The 15984-nt window shown below is 33.7% G+C and overlaps 1 protein-coding gene across 1 annotated transcript in view; it reads right to left on the bottom strand.

The window, feature by feature from the left end:
• Window positions 1-15984, bottom strand: part of LOC117172535 (sodium/calcium exchanger 3) — a 404663-nt gene that overhangs the window by 24303 nt on the left and 364376 nt on the right. The window contains exon 7 of the mRNA XM_033360570.1: window positions 3887-4058. Coding sequence (XP_033216461.1) covers window positions 3887-4058 — 172 coding nt within the window. The remainder of the gene's footprint in view (window positions 1-3886; window positions 4059-15984) is intronic.

Below are 15984 nucleotides of genomic sequence, written 5' to 3'. Positions count from 1 at the left end.
AACTTTATATATATATTTTTTGTCATTTTTCTCGAAGATTCTAGACTGCAGAAGAATGTTTTTCATAAGCAGAAATTTTTAGTTAAACCATCATCTATCAGGAATTTCTAAATAAAATTAATAAGCAAAGCAGGATGCCATATATAACTCTCATATCAAATTTCATCTGTCCACCTGCATCTTTTGCGCATAAAACAAATAAAGTCAGGACTTTTTTGTTAAAGTATCATCTGTCAGGAAGCAATAAATCAAATAAATAGTCAAAACAGGATGCCATACGTAGCTCTCCATATAAAATTACACCTATACACCTGCATCTTTTGCGCATTTAACAAACGTTTTATCTCGACGAAAGCAATAAATCATCCTTGTTTTTCTCACAATAACATTGAACCTGTTTACATGAATTTGGCTACAGACTATTGCGCAATTGAGATGTCATCAGAATCCTTCGAGAACATTCTCGAAGCTTAGCACGGAACGTAGGAAAGGTAGGAAAGGTAAGGTAGGAATCTTGAGTTAGAACCCGCCTTGCTCATCTACTAGAAACACAGACCGCTTAATTTCCTCTACAAAAGAAAACAACATATTATTTTGATTCCGAGTGATTATATGACTTGAAGTGTAAAATCTGCTTTATTTGAAATGAATTCGTTTAACAGTATATTGCAATAGTAATAACTTATCCAATTTCTCATATTTTTAGGCATATTACACAGGTCAGGAATTATAAAGTCTGTCATATTTCGAGTATATTATACAGAAACGGCAAACTGAAAAATTTCAAAAATGTTTAGAATTTCACAACTTAGGCCTGCTGCAGGACAAAAAACCCGTGTCTTCACTAAGGCTCAGTGAAAACTAGGGCTCAAAAAGTTAAAAAAAATGTTATAAAAAAATTATTAACAAAGAATTACGTAAAGAAATTGTATGGAAAAAAATGTTGGAAAAAAATTTTATGAAAGAAAAATTTTAAAAGCAATTTTTTTCAATTAAAAAAAAGAATTTAAAACAAATTATTATTAATAATAATGATTTAAAAAATTGTTATTAATTATAATGATTAAAAATATTATTATTAATTAGTTTTGAATTGTTACTAATTATTTATTAATAATACATGCATCCACAATCATCCTATGTGAGCTTTATTTTATTCCCCCTTCCCAAGCGGTGGAAAAATATCCACATTTGCTGGATGAAACTCATGCCCTCTAGGCAAGGTCAAAGCAAGGCCTTGCTTTACAAGGCCTTGCAATTTGTTTGTCTTACTTTGCCTCGAAATGCGAGACTTCGAACTATCCTTCCTTAGGTTCCTCGACCTTTTCCTTGCCATTCCTCGTCTCGAACGGCAACAATTTTCAACCCCGTATTATAAACTTTACACAAAAACGTTAATTTTCAACAGTTGAATATATTATACCAAAAGTATATTTTAATTAAAAATTAAAAAGTTAAATTAATTGGTTAAATTTTGTGCTAAAATTTTGAGTTTTCCTCTTAAAAATACAAATTTTCTACAAAACAGTCGATTTCTCTAAAACCAATTTTCAAGTGAAACGAATTCACTATTATCGAGACACTTGCATTTTTAACCAAAAAATGTTAAATTTCTAGATAAAGAAATAATACTAAACCGAGTCTAAGGCCTGTAAACATTAAATTAAAAAATTATGAAAAATAATTTACAGGAATTAAATAATGAATTAATAATAATTATTAATACAAGTTACAAGAAATTATCTGCTTTATATTAACGGAGATTTGTTTTTTTCTGAGTAAATGGCTAAATTCATTATTTAATATAACATTTCTTCTAAGTTCACCGAATTTCGGGGGAACTAGACACGGTCTTTTTCTCGTTATGCATCGTTTTAAGTATTAAATGCTAATAAAAACCTTAAATAAAAATGTATAACCTTATTTTGATCTAGATTTTTTGAAAATAAACCAAAATTACATTATTTAAGATTCAGTTAAATAAGTTTTTCTTAATCCAATAAAAATTTAATAAATCTGAAAAATGTCATTTTTATTTTGACATGAATGTGGTTGTAATTTTCAATGTGTAGTTAAAGTAGTTGTCAACTCCTAGCAGAGCTTGAAAAACTTTTCTGGCTAAAAATGATCTATTTCTGTTATTATTGTATTAGTATGCACAGGATTATTGAAGAATACATTCGCATACAAAGAGAAAAACTGTAAAGAAAAATGCAAATTTCACCCAGTTTTGCGTTTTAATTAAATACAAAAAAGAAACTGGAATCTCGCGTTTCACCAACTTTTGATTACTTCAGTATAATGTTCGCTATAATATCCCATTTCTACAGAAAAATTTAATTTTCTGATATTATCCATTCAATATAGAAGCATTAACTTTATCTTTTTGAGATTACGACTCGATCTTTTATGGTTGTAGCGGAATATATTAAACTGAATGGTTTTACATTTTTATTAGGCATTATAAACCCTGCAAAATGTTGAAAAAAAAGGTTATTAATAGAAACATTATTGCAGATAAAATTCTTAAAAATCAAATGAAAATTATAGCGCTAAAGAAAATGTGTGACTTTTAATTTTGTAAACGCTACCCCATAAATTTTTTCCTTTTGCTGAAAAAATATTGCTATAAAATTGTCTCGTTTCAAATAAATGGTTTAGTGGTTCCGCTAGGCCCCTTTGGGTCTAAAAATTAATTTCCTTTTGGCTTTAATTTTTGTGTAATACAGATTTAAGGCTAGAAATTGTAGTACCCCTACAAAGTATTTGTTTTTCATTCAGGAATAAGCGCTCATTTTATTTTTAAAAATGCAGATAGTATCGGGCTCGGAATACGACAGTTTGTAACTTCATTACAATTAATGGTCTAGTAATTTCGATTTCACCGAAAACTTTTGCGCTCCCTTGAAAAATTTTTATTTTGTTGGTTATCTAGTTGTGTATTGTCAACCTTATTTTATATAGCTTTAAAAAGGAGCCTGGGTTTAATAAAGGAGATTGCAAATGTCATATGGTATTCTGGGCATACAACGTTTAGATATAAAAATACCGAGTTTACTTATTAGCAGGGCGAGAAGCGGCTTTAATCTCTATTATTATACGCTTGTAACACGTTTAAATAATAGTACTGTCATCGAATATGTATATTTATTGAGAAGTGATAAATTAATTATAAATGATATATTAGGGAGAGATACTGCCATAAGAAATATTAGGGAGAGTTACGAAGAATTAAAGAGATGAGTAAGAATGGGAGGTTTGGAAGAGTTAGGGGGACAAGACAGAATAGGGGAGTTAAGGAGAGATGGGACACGATAGGATAGGATAATACAAAATAGAAAATGATAAGGAGATATAAGGAGAGATAGGGTGTTATAGGGAATGAAAGTGAGATAAGGATTGAGAGTGAAAGTTATAATGATAAAAATATAGGGAAAGATAGTGAGATATAGGCTGAAATATGGAGATGCAGGTAAGAAAGAATGAGGAGAGTTGAAAAGATATAGAGAGAGAAGTTGGGACCGATAGGGGGGCATACGAAAAAGGGAGAGTTATGAAGATATGGATGAACACGAAATGACAATGGGAAAAGCAATGACAGAGAGAACCAAAAAGATAAAAAGGGATAGGGAACGTTTGGATGGTAATAAAGGATAAGTAGGGTCTAGGCCAGAAAGGAGAATAGTGGGAAGAAAAGGGAGTCGATATGTTAAAGTTAGGAAGTGTTAGTTTGAGATGAGGGGAGCAAGGGATCGATAGAGAGTGATCGGTGGCGATAGGGAGAGAGAAGATGAGACCCGATGAGATAGGGAGTGATAGGGACGGTCGGTAGGAAAGAGAGACACGCATGAATAAATATTAAATAGCATAAAAAAATGATACTTACTTGCCGGGCTTGACATGAAATTCTCGTCCATGGAAAGCATGGTAGATGGCAGCTATACTCCACGCGATGCCAATTCCCAGGAAAACGTTTACCGCGTTACTTCCGGTCACGTTGCCGACACTTGCGTCCGCATACTTGTCCTGGCAGGCAGCCACTTTGCTCGCAAACGTGTCTGAAATAAATAATCGGTCAGGACATCTGATCTCAACTCATCTTTCGCCGATTTCTTCTTGCGTATAATATTCCAGACCCAGACCTTCCGTTACATTTTGAAATCATGACTTTTCGCTAAGGAAGTTGGAAAATAGTATCGCCTCTGAATTACATCGAATCTAGTATTCTGCGCAGCCTTAAGTCGGGTTGGGCTGTGTGCGCCGCGCCCTATGATACGAGTTTTCCGGGTTTTGCTCTTTCCGTCTCGCTCTCTGATATTAGGAGCAGCATGTCTGATTTACTGTTGCACCATGAATCCAAGCATTTGTTGGCGAAAGGCAAGGAATTTAATTAAGTGAAATTTGAGATTTCGCTAAATTAAAGTTTGTCCTGAATGATTTTAAGCTTAGTAATTATATGTGAATTATACAAGTGCAAATAATGTTTCGAAACATATTAAAATTATTTGCGAGAAAGCAGCTCATTTGAATTTTTTTCAACAAAGTTTAGGGGTCGCTTCAGACCGTTAAACTACCTTTAATCATGAAATATAAGTATTTTTATGGCATTGAAATAGACTGTATAGATTTTTACATGGAAATTATAAAACGCGCTCAGAAAACATTTAATATGCAGAAATTATTTGAAATTTTTTTTTGCATTTATATATAAATATTACTGTGCAAATAATTCATGCGCGTGCCTTAAGATGATTTTAGAAATCGTCTAAAACCTTCAGCAGCTAAGGCTATTTGTTCAATGATTTTTATCTCTCCATTGAAAATTACGTACATAAAAAAAATTTAAATTCGACCCCTTCCCCACCGTGCAGTATAAGCCATGAAAAAGCCTAAGACGAAGTTGCTGCGAAGATATCTTTTATTTGATAAAACTTACGATTTAAGTATCTGCGAGAGATTTATAGTGACAAAAAGTACATATATACAGAAAATGTTGTGCGTAAATAGAAATTTTAGTTTAAGTTATATTTTCGATTTATAATTATGTGCTGAAAATCATAAAAATCTGTGATGGTCGTCATTCAGTTTAATTGCACCGTTTATTATATGTATATGGATGCAAAAGGCTGTCATTCTTGGGTCGCTCCGTTTCCTCAAGACACATGAGGCTTTTGGCGGCCTGTCATTGTACACTGGCCACTCATCTTACGATCGCGTCTGAGACTTGGCCATAGATATGATTTAACGCGGTTCTACTGGGAGCCAATGTCATTTCCATAGATGGCAGTTGCTATTGAAAATAACTATAAGGTTTGTAAATTAAAACTGTTTAAGATTTATTAGGAATATATAGATGTTTCATATTAATTTTATTACTTTTTCGACTCTCTAGATTTTAGTAAGCATAAGTACCGCTAGATACAAAATAAAAGAGCAGACATGTTTAGTAATTAATACTCTCTGTTTTAGTTTATTATTTCCTCTTATTTTGAATTCACATGAATTTCTTTCAATCCATTCTTTAGGATTGCTTATAACGCTTTTAAGCTCTTTCAAATTCTTTCAAATTCTTTTAACTTACTTGAAAGCTTCTAAATTCCTCGAAATATCTGAATTCCTTAAATGCTTTGAAGTTGATGAATTTCTTGAATTCTCTTAATTCCTTGCATTATCTTGAAAAATTTAAGCAATTTAGGAAATTCAGAGGAATTGGGACGTTAAAGAGAATTCAAAGGAATTTGAAAGATTTTAAAATCATTTCAAACAATTCAAAAGAATTGACAGAATTCCAGGTTAACAATAAGCTATTAAAAAAAGACTGCTATATTTCTCACGTTCAAATAAGTACTTGTGTGTTTCTTTTAAGTTAGTATCCATTAATTAAATACAAAAAACTGAAAGTTACATTGTTATTTTCAAAAACTCTAACTTAAGGATCAATTATTTTTTCTAAAACATGAATTAATATTATTACAGTGACACCCTTCAGTAGCCCTCCCTTCTATAGCCCTTCCGAGAATTGACGCCACGCCGCGGATGGGAGTGAGAAGTGCGTCGGGGGTGTGAAGTGGTTACTCAAGCGTGGCGAAGCAGGTGTGTTGATGTAAGGTACTCCACCATAATGGCCTACCTGTGTAAATGCATCATGGCGCTCCATTAGTTAACTCAAAGCGGGAGACACTTGCGAATCAGCACGACAAGAATTGAAGCAGAGAAGCAGTGTATATCAATTCATTTTAATTCAAGATTATATATATCATCTTAATATTTAATTGAAATTGAAGAGAGAGAGAGAGAGGGGGGGGGATAAGAGGAGGGAGGAAGAGAGAGAGAGAGAGATCCGATCAAGTTCCTTCTCGTTTCCGTTAAATATTCAAATCCACCGGAAACGGTTTATACGCCCCTGACTGTTTACAACCTGAGCGGGCTTTAATGAGTTACTTCCCACCAGTTGCCAGTTCAAATCGGCGCTAAATATCAGTTTCACTGTATTGGTCATCGAAAACTGTACAAGTAAAAATTTGCAACAATTTTTTTAACCCTTAGAACATTTTTCAAACTTTCAAAAAAGTTTTAAGTTTTTTAATCATTAAAAACTTTCTACCCCTCTTTGGTATCCAAACGTGAGATCTAAATTCAGTTTTTATGTCACGCGTTATTATAATAAGATACCTTAAGACTTTTAAAACGACTCGAGTTTTCGCCAGAGCTATTATGCGTTTACAAGAATGCATTGTTTAATGTAATATTTAAATTACATAATCTAAAGGAAATTATGTCAGATGGAACAGAAAAATTTTTTCAACAAATGTTCCTGTTTTTTTTTGTAATTTAAAATTGTGTGTTTCTTTCGCCTGTGAAACGCAACACGCTCGCTGTTGTGTGTGTGCTGCGCTGCAGTCACCCGGTATACTTTCAAATCTCATAAAACCTGCAAACAAAATAATAATATATAATGATCATTTTTTGAAAATATATAATAGAATATCCTCCTTTGTGCCTATTATTATAAGGAAGTGATCTTTTTTGTAACTTGCCATTGAAATTGAGTGCACCCTAATAGCACGGGACGTTACGGGAACGTGCCTAGAACGTTCTGCGGAAACCTTCGGAACGTTCCCTGAGTGTGTAAAATGTCCGCCGCTTGGAAACGTTCCAGGAAAAATAGATATTAATCAAATATCAATACAAGAAATATTATTTTTCACACTGCACTAAATTTTGATGGTAAGTTACGAAAAAGATAACATCCTTGTCAGTACAAAGGAGGTTATTATATATTTCCCTTCTGAGAATTCACACCGCGCTGCAGGGCGGAGTAAAAGGAGCTGTTGCGGGCGAACGGCAGTCGCTCAGGCGTGAACAAACAAAAGCGTTTTTTACGAAACTACGAAACGGCATTCTATCAGGGTAATTCCTCACCTTCTCTAGCTCAAAAACCGGCCCAGTCTCAGAGTTTCACTATATTATGTACTATTATGTACTATTATGTACTTGCATTATTTATCTGCTATACATTAAATTGGCTTGGCTATAGTCATCCCGATCTTTCGGGATGGCTAGTCCATTCCCTTTTCCAACTCTCCCTTTTTTTGGAATGACTTGATGCAGCCTTTTTAAATATAACTAAATTCGATGAAGCTGCCCCTTAAAAATACTTCTATTTTGAAATACAAAGCTACATTTTTCCATAAAACCGAGATAATTTGTGTCAACGATACCGGCGGAGTTACTTGCACGCATTCTCCAAGTTAAAACAAAACTTATAAGCATAATTCAAGCCTCTATGATAAGCAAGTTTTCTATCGTTCCTTCAGTTTCACCAAAAAGTTTCTTTCAGATTCTCATAAATATTTATACCATGCACGTAGTTGCAGCAACATAGAAGCCACGATGTGTCACTTTTCTAGATCAAACCATACAGCTATTCTGATACCCTGCTCATCTCTCAGAGCCGGGATTTTCTTGGTAGCCTCTCTGCGTGAGTAGAGTCACATATTGCAGAGACGTTGCAGAGTTTTTTTTTATAAATCCTGAATGTCAACCAACATATCATATTGCACACTGATGGTTTTGTTTGGTGTATCATAAATGTGTCAGTTAATACACACTTCTTCTTGACTGATCTGTAGTGAATAAAATTGTGATCTTGAAAGAGATGAGAATTAAGAATATTGTACACCAAACTCTCGCTTTGAGTCCAGTGTCGGGGGTTGCCTTCAAATAACCTTGGACTGATTTCGGGGTAATCAAAACGTAAACAGAGACGGCCGCCTGACTCGCTTTCAATTCAAATATATTTTTATATATATAATGTCGCAACTGCTTTCGCTCTGTTCCCCTGATCAACTGAGGGAGCTAGTAGTTTTAGGAAGGCTGAGAACGGGGTGACTGGAAGCGAGCGTTTGGTGTATAGCTAGGGTCCGGACTTGTTTTGTACACTACTAGAAGTTTTGTTCGTAGAAAAATAAACTTTAGGAATAGATAGACATCTCTAAACTGAAGGTTCGAAAAGGTTCAAAATATACACGGATTCTATTTACATGAGTCTTAAAATAATAATTATATTTAATATTATATTATTGAGCATAATGATTTAACGAGTGCAAGAATTGCGAGGTACGAAAAACCTTTTATTCAAGTTTCACAGGATTTTAAAATTAAGAACCCCACTAATTTTTACAGTGTCAACAAATCCATCTGTAGGTGGAAACAAAAAGTATTATTTAACAAATAGAAATTTACCTAAATAATATAATATTTAACCACATACAAGTATTTTTTTTAAATCCGAATAATTGTAATAAATGCATTGCATTATTATTGCACAGCGTCATTCATTAGAAGGGTGTTGATAATAACCATGCTTATCAGAAAATAAGGTTAACAACAGATAAAATAATTATAAGGGATAAAAAATCACAATATTACCACAAAACTAAAAAATTCCATAAACATTCCAAAACAAAGTCTCTAAATGAAGGCAATGTCTATCTGTACAGAATACATTACAGGCCATTTACAGATATTTACATATCTGTACAGGCCAATTGGACCAAAAAATAAAATATAACTATCAATCATTGTGATTCATAAATTTTTGGTATAAAATATTATTTACTTGGAAAGAAAAGTTGATAAATCATAATGAATGCGACTTTGGGTGAGAGGAATACCGGTTGCCCATGGCACCAGTCGTTAGCGCTTCTATGTAATTTGTTTTAAACAATAGATCATATGAAAGTAATTCGTAGAGTGTGCGTTTAATAATTGCATTTTCACATTGTTTTCAACAAATTGGAGGACTGTTTTATCTACTGGTGCACTCGATATGTATTTATTTTTCAGATCCTGTGCGACCACTCTTCACATGAAGTTTGGATCTAAAGGTAGTTTAACACAAAAGGCATTTAGGAAATTAAAAAAATTCCGAACATCCATTTCGGTATAAAATATTTTGAATTGAAAGATTCATATTTATTGCTGACTCTTCTTTGAGGACAACTTCTGAATATTTTAAACCGATGATGAGAAAAATGGATAGGTGGCTTTTTTAAAATATTTATAATAATAAGATCTGGATTATTAGGACTAGATTATTAAGACGTTAAGCATTTTCTGTTACTGAAGATTCTTAACTTGATCCATATTGTGTAGATCTTCTGCCTCCATGGTTGGAGGGTTGATCTACTGTCGCTAAGGTACAATCTCTGATGATATAGCAGATAAATTAAAAAATATTTACTTGTACCATTAACAACTAGATGTAAATTAGCGCTATTTTCTTGAATTAAGAGTTCTTATTCTGATCCCTCTAATAGCTTAATTGGAAAAGCACCTGACCGGAAATCAGAAGTTTTGTGGTTCGTTTCCCAATGGAGTGAAGATGGAGTAGGATCTTTTTTTGAAGAATAATTTCAATTTGAAAATATTATTTTCCATCTAGTCTTATTAAGACATTAAGCATGTTCTATTACTGAAGATTCTTAACTTGATCGATATTGTGTAGATCTTCTGCCTTCATGATTTGGAGGGTTGATCTACTGTCGGTAAGGTACCCTCTCTGATGACATAGAAGATAAATTTAAAAATATTTACTTGTAGAAAAATTATTCTTTCTGTTTATTCTTTTGCCGTGACCGTATGTCAGAAAGAATAGTTATTTTTAAATTAATTTGCTATATCATCAGAGATTGCACCTTACCGACAGTAGATCAACCCTCCAAACCATGAAGGCAGAAAATCTACACAATATCGATCAAGTTAAGAATCTTCAATAACAAAAAATGCTGAACGTCTTAATCAGACTAGATGGAAAATAATATTTTCAAATTAAAATTATTTCTGCAAAAAAAGATCCTACGCCATCTTCATTCTTTTGGAGTGAAGATGGAGTAGGATCATTTTTCAAGAAATAATTTTCATTTAGAAAGAATAGTTTTTCTGGTGCAATTTGTGAAAAAATATAACACAATTAAAATAAATTATATTTAATTCCCCGCAAAAAAAAAAAAAACAAAAGGTTCTAGGTTCAAAAGGTTCAGAAGATTTTTGCACAGGCCAACTAACGGCTTGTCTCATTTTTGCTTTGAATATACCGAAGGTATACCCTAAAAATTTTTTTTAAAAAACCGGGAGGAACCAGCACTATTTCAGTGAGAGTTGGTTCAAGCTAGGCGTGCAATACTTCTGAAAGGATACCACTTCATTATACCAAAAATATCTCGGCATAATACTCTTTAAAATATATCAAAACTTAGTCAATAATTCTTTTGGGAAACATAACCATTAAAAAAATATATAAAGTATGTTATATTCAGTATTGTTATTTATACTTGTACTCATTGATTAAATAACCCACCATTTTCAATAGGGCAGGATGGCGGGGGTTAAACAAAGAAGGGTTTGAAGAGAAAGCTAGAAGGGAGAGGAAGACAGGCGGGAAGAGAATATGAAGAAGGATTTAAGATATACACAGTTAATTATCATGGAAGGGATATAGTGGTTAAGGTATATTGAGTAAATGAGCAGGGAGAGGAGTGGGGTAAATGTATGTGAAAAATAAGTGAAACATATAAAGTATGCTGGAGCTGAGGGACATTGCTAAGGGGAAGAATAGGGATACTTACGAGGACTGGGTATATAGGATATACTGTAAGGAAGGGAGGGAAGTGTATGTGAAAAGAAGATGAGGTATATAATGTGCAATTGGTCTGAATGGATTAAAGCGTAAGGTATATCATGGTGAAGGATGACTGAAGACATAAAGGTGAGTAGAAGGGGTGATAAAATCATGTGTGAAAAGGGTATATGAGAAAAGAAAGGAAACGAAAAAAAGTATAAAATGTAAAGGGGATATGAAAGGAGATGTTAGGGAAATGGTGAGGCAATCATAGGGCAGCAGGTAACTATATATTTAGGACACAGTGAAGGCGAAGCGGAGGAGTACTTAAATAGGGGGCAAGGTTTTGATATGGAGGGCGAGGTGACATTGTCAGAGGGGGCGATTGATAAGGGAGGGGGAAGGGACGTGAGATGAAGAGGAGATAACTAGAATAGGGTGGGTCATGAAAGATGAGGGAAACGGGGAGGAAATTATATGAGAGAAGGTATATATGTAGGGTAGAGTGAGGACAAGAAGAAAGAATATTTAAATAGAGCGTAGGATTATAATTCTTATTAATGGGGGGCGGGGTGGCAAAGAAGGTAGTGGCTATTATAATTTCAAAATTCGCTTTAATTTGCATTATAAGTATTTTTAACGTGTTTTTGTGTAACGGCAGTTATAAACTTTAAGGAAAAAGCAGAATACTCCGTAAGTTCTTCGATTATTTAGAATAAAATCCTAACAAGTATTATAAAATCACATACTTGATCAAATGTACTATACAAATAGATTATACGTTTTGAGTGATGTCATATGGAAACAAATTTGTAGTCCAAACAAAAACATACTATAAAGGTAATTTAATAAAACAAAATCGAATCTGCAATTACAGAAGTTTACAAATTAATTTGGGTACACTTTCGAAAACTACTTACCTTCGATTGATTTAAAAATAGGTATAGCCATCTATGTTAAGTCGTTGATTACGAAAATGATAGCGGAAATATAAAAAAGTGGATTTTCATGGTTAAAACAACAAAAAAGAAACAAATTGAAAATAGAGATGAGATACTAATTTTAAAATCTGTGCACCAGAAATAATATTTTAAGCTAAACTTCTCTTTAACAGGGCTTTGAAAGGTTTCTTGATCACTAAAATTGGATAAAATAGCAATATACATAAATACGAGAAAAAAATAATAACTTATTTAATATAAAATCATTGTTTGTACTTTCCTATAACCAGGAAAAACATACATTTAAACAACTTACAGTCTTCTTAATTGGGAAAATCTTAAAATATGGCAGTGAATATCAACTTGAGTTGGTACCTGAAGAAGAATGTTTTAGTTTTTATGTTTTTCTTGCTTCTTAAATAAAAATTGATAAAATTTAAGTAATTCCTAGTAAAGATTTTTAGATTCTATTAGCAAAAAGTGAGCCACCAAAGATTAGTAAAAAATTACTAATTCGATTGGATGATAAATTTCCTGATTCAAAAGTGGAAAAAAAATTGCTTGTTAAAACATAAATTATTTAAAACTGTTCATAATAATTTAATTAAGTCATAAAAATGATAAAAATGCAAAATAGAAAAGTTTAGTTAAATGAAGCGATGTTGTAACATTATTAACTCTATTGAAACAATAAGAAGGTCATATTCAGAAATTGTTAACGTGACCTAATCTGTTTTCATATTGCAAATATTGCTTTCTAATTGTTTGAGCAAAGTTAAGAAAAATAAGAATTTAAAAAAATTTTAAAATTATGATGGTGAGTTATAAATTAATTACGAATATTCAGGTCCTCATACCTTAATTTTTAACAGAATTCTGTTATCGATTTACAAATGTTTTTTCGTTATCAAACTTTTCAAATTTTTTAAAGAAAATTGCAATTTTTGAGCAAACTTTCTAAAAATCATTTTCCTTGAATAAGCATCATCTTGAATGAGTATGAATTGGTTCTCTTAGAGAAGTTTATTTGGAGAAGTCTCTTTTTTTGTTGCTGAAAAAAATGATATTTAGAGGTGGTGCAGCCCCATGAAATTTAACACGTATTTCCCATAAAAAAGAGGTTTTTGTAAATTTTATTCAGAATCGCCAATATTAGCTGCATCGAGTTTGAACTCAACATTTCGCTTCAAAGTTAGCCATAGAACATACATAAAATATTACTTATTAAATATATCCCCCATTAGTTTGTTTATAGAGGTAAAAAATCCATTTTTTTCATTTTGGTGAATAAAAGAAATTATAAGTTGAAAAATATCTAATTTTAATATTTTGCCACAAGAATTGTTTCTAACAATGGTTATTATAAACTTTTCAATAAGTTTTGTAATTAAATGTCATTCCTACATTAATATGAAGCACTTTCAGCAAACAGAAAATCTGTTTAACTATAATAAGACTATTTGTTAATTTGCTCATACAATTTGTTTATGACAAATAAATAAAATGAACCAATTATTTGTAAATTAAAATTATTTCCTGAAACAAAGACCCTACTCCATCTTCACTCCAGTGGGAATCGAACCACAAAACTTCTGATTTCCGGTCAGGTGCTTCTCCAATTAAGCTATTAGAGGGTTCAGAATAAGAATTCTTAATTCAAGAAAATAACGCTAATTTTTAGCTAGGTGTGAATGGTATAAGTAATTATTTTGAAGAAAATAGTTCTATAAAATCTAAATTATAGTCTATGTCGAAGAAGTCTCAAAACTATAGAGAACAGTTCTATAAAATGATTACCGATTCATCGCCAGAAAAAATTAATCTTTTGTATTATTTGTATAAATAAAAACAATTTTTTTATGAACCAACCTAATGTTTTTGGTGCAAGAAAATTCATTAGATTGGAAAATTTAGTAAAAGTTCCGAAAAGAGATTACTTTTCTCCTCCTCATAGTGCATCCCTTCCCTTACCTCATTTTCCAAACTACATTTTTCTGTTCTTGTTCATCTTCTCTCTCCCTGTCCCTTTTGTAAATATTTTAGTACTCTTTCCTTTTTTATAATCTTATATCTCCTATTACACTTTGATTCCTACACCCCACTCTCGGTTTAGACACTCGTGTTTCAGTGATTTCTAAAATTGCTGTTTCATGCAGTTTTTCAGCGTTTGGAGCGAGAGACGGATGCGACTCATGTCTGAAATTCACCAGCAGCGTAGCACTTGGGTGCAGTGCGCAGGTACTCACATGCGGAGATTGTGCAATATTATGAATTCAAAATTGAAAACGGTTCGGATGGTTCTGACTGATTACGTTTGGATACTCCCGATTTAACAACTAGGCTATTTGCAGGCAACTCGCTACAGTTTGGCTAAACCGAGAGTCGGATGTAGTTTACTTAGGTTCTATGTTCTATATATCTATCCTTTAGGAATCACCTTATTTTATCTCATTTCGTTAATTCTCTCGCTATCCCTCTCGTTTCTTTTACCTCATTCAAACGTTTTTTTCTCTGAATACCCCGTCCCTATCTACTATTCAAAATTCCATGCGAAAGCTTTCCGATAATCAATCCAGGCCATCGATAGGTCACGCTGGTAGAATGCTGCATCTTTGTAGACACATCTGTCGATGAGCAGGTTCTCCCGACATTCGGCTACGCCTTTCTTTGAGCCTCGTTGTTCATACATTTCTTACCACACAGGTTCAATTGCCCGAACAATCCTATCATTTAGGATAGCTGTGAATATCTTATAAAGCGTGTTCAGACAAGTTATTGGCCTATAATTCTTTGGGTCAGCTAAGTTGCCTATTTTCGGCAGGAGTGTTGTGCGCCCTTCCACCAACCACTCCGGAATCGGCTCTTCCGACTTCAAATATGAGGTGAAAATACGAACCAAATGCTGATAAGTTGAAGAAAACTTCTTCCACCAGAAGGTTTTGATACAATCTGGTCCCGGTGCGGAATAATTCTTCATCCCTCTTAATACTTTTTTCAACTTCTCGGTAGTGATGGGTGGGCATTTTTTATCAGGTGTTATGAGGGCAACACATAACTCCTTGAAGCTATGTATAATTTCTGAGTCTTCGTCCAGTCCTCGCTGTACTTCGTAGACTTCTCTCCAAAATACTCCCTCCGCTCTAGACTTAACTTACCTTCAGATAGTAGCCGTATTCTCTCAACAATATGCTGCCTGATGGTCAGCAGCTTTGACTTGTTAAGTTTGTGATAACGTGTCTGGAGTTCGCGCGCAAACTTTCGAACCTTGGCGGTAAAATTCCTGCCAGATGTGATGTAGTCAATCACACACTGAAAGCGAGACGCGTACTGTCTAGCCCAGCCTATCTATATGGCAAGTTGATGTATTCGTCTTTTGGTCTTATGATCAACCGTTGGTTTTGTTTTACGGATCGCATCGGCCAAAGCTCTCATTGCATTATACACACAATAATTGATAGCCGAGAGGTCAGATTCTCCGGAAAAATGTCCACGAAGCTCGTCATCCATTTCAGCCAGATCTTTAGGCTTGAGAGAAACCTTGGTGTTGATATTTCTCCGGGTCGTAAAGCATCGCTTTTCCTCTACTGGATGCCTGCCCGCGGTTGGACTTAGTGTTGCCTCTCCTTCTCTGTTGCCGGCTTGTTCTAGCTGTGGTAGAGTAGGTATTCCGCTTATACAGCCCCTTTTTCGGAGTAGTTCAGCATGGTTTCGCAGGGGTTGCTGCGAAAAGTGCGATAGCTCCGGGTGTTTCTCGCACCACAGAGCATGCAGCCGTGCCATGTAACCACGTTCAGGGGCCACACTCGCATCGTTGCACTTTAGCAAGTCGTGATTCAGTCGCTCCGTCCACCCAAAGGTCGCGAGATCCCGCCGATCCATCGCATTGAATCCATTTTCATTGGCTCCCCCAGCTCTAGATTG

This window comes from Belonocnema kinseyi, chromosome 5, assembly GCF_010883055.1.
Source record: "Belonocnema kinseyi isolate 2016_QV_RU_SX_M_011 chromosome 5, B_treatae_v1, whole genome shotgun sequence".
In the NCBI taxonomy this organism is placed as follows: Eukaryota; Metazoa; Arthropoda; class Insecta; order Hymenoptera; family Cynipidae; genus Belonocnema; species Belonocnema kinseyi.
The sequence above is the reverse complement of the archived record's forward strand: the minus strand, read 5'-3'. Positions and strand labels throughout refer to the sequence as shown.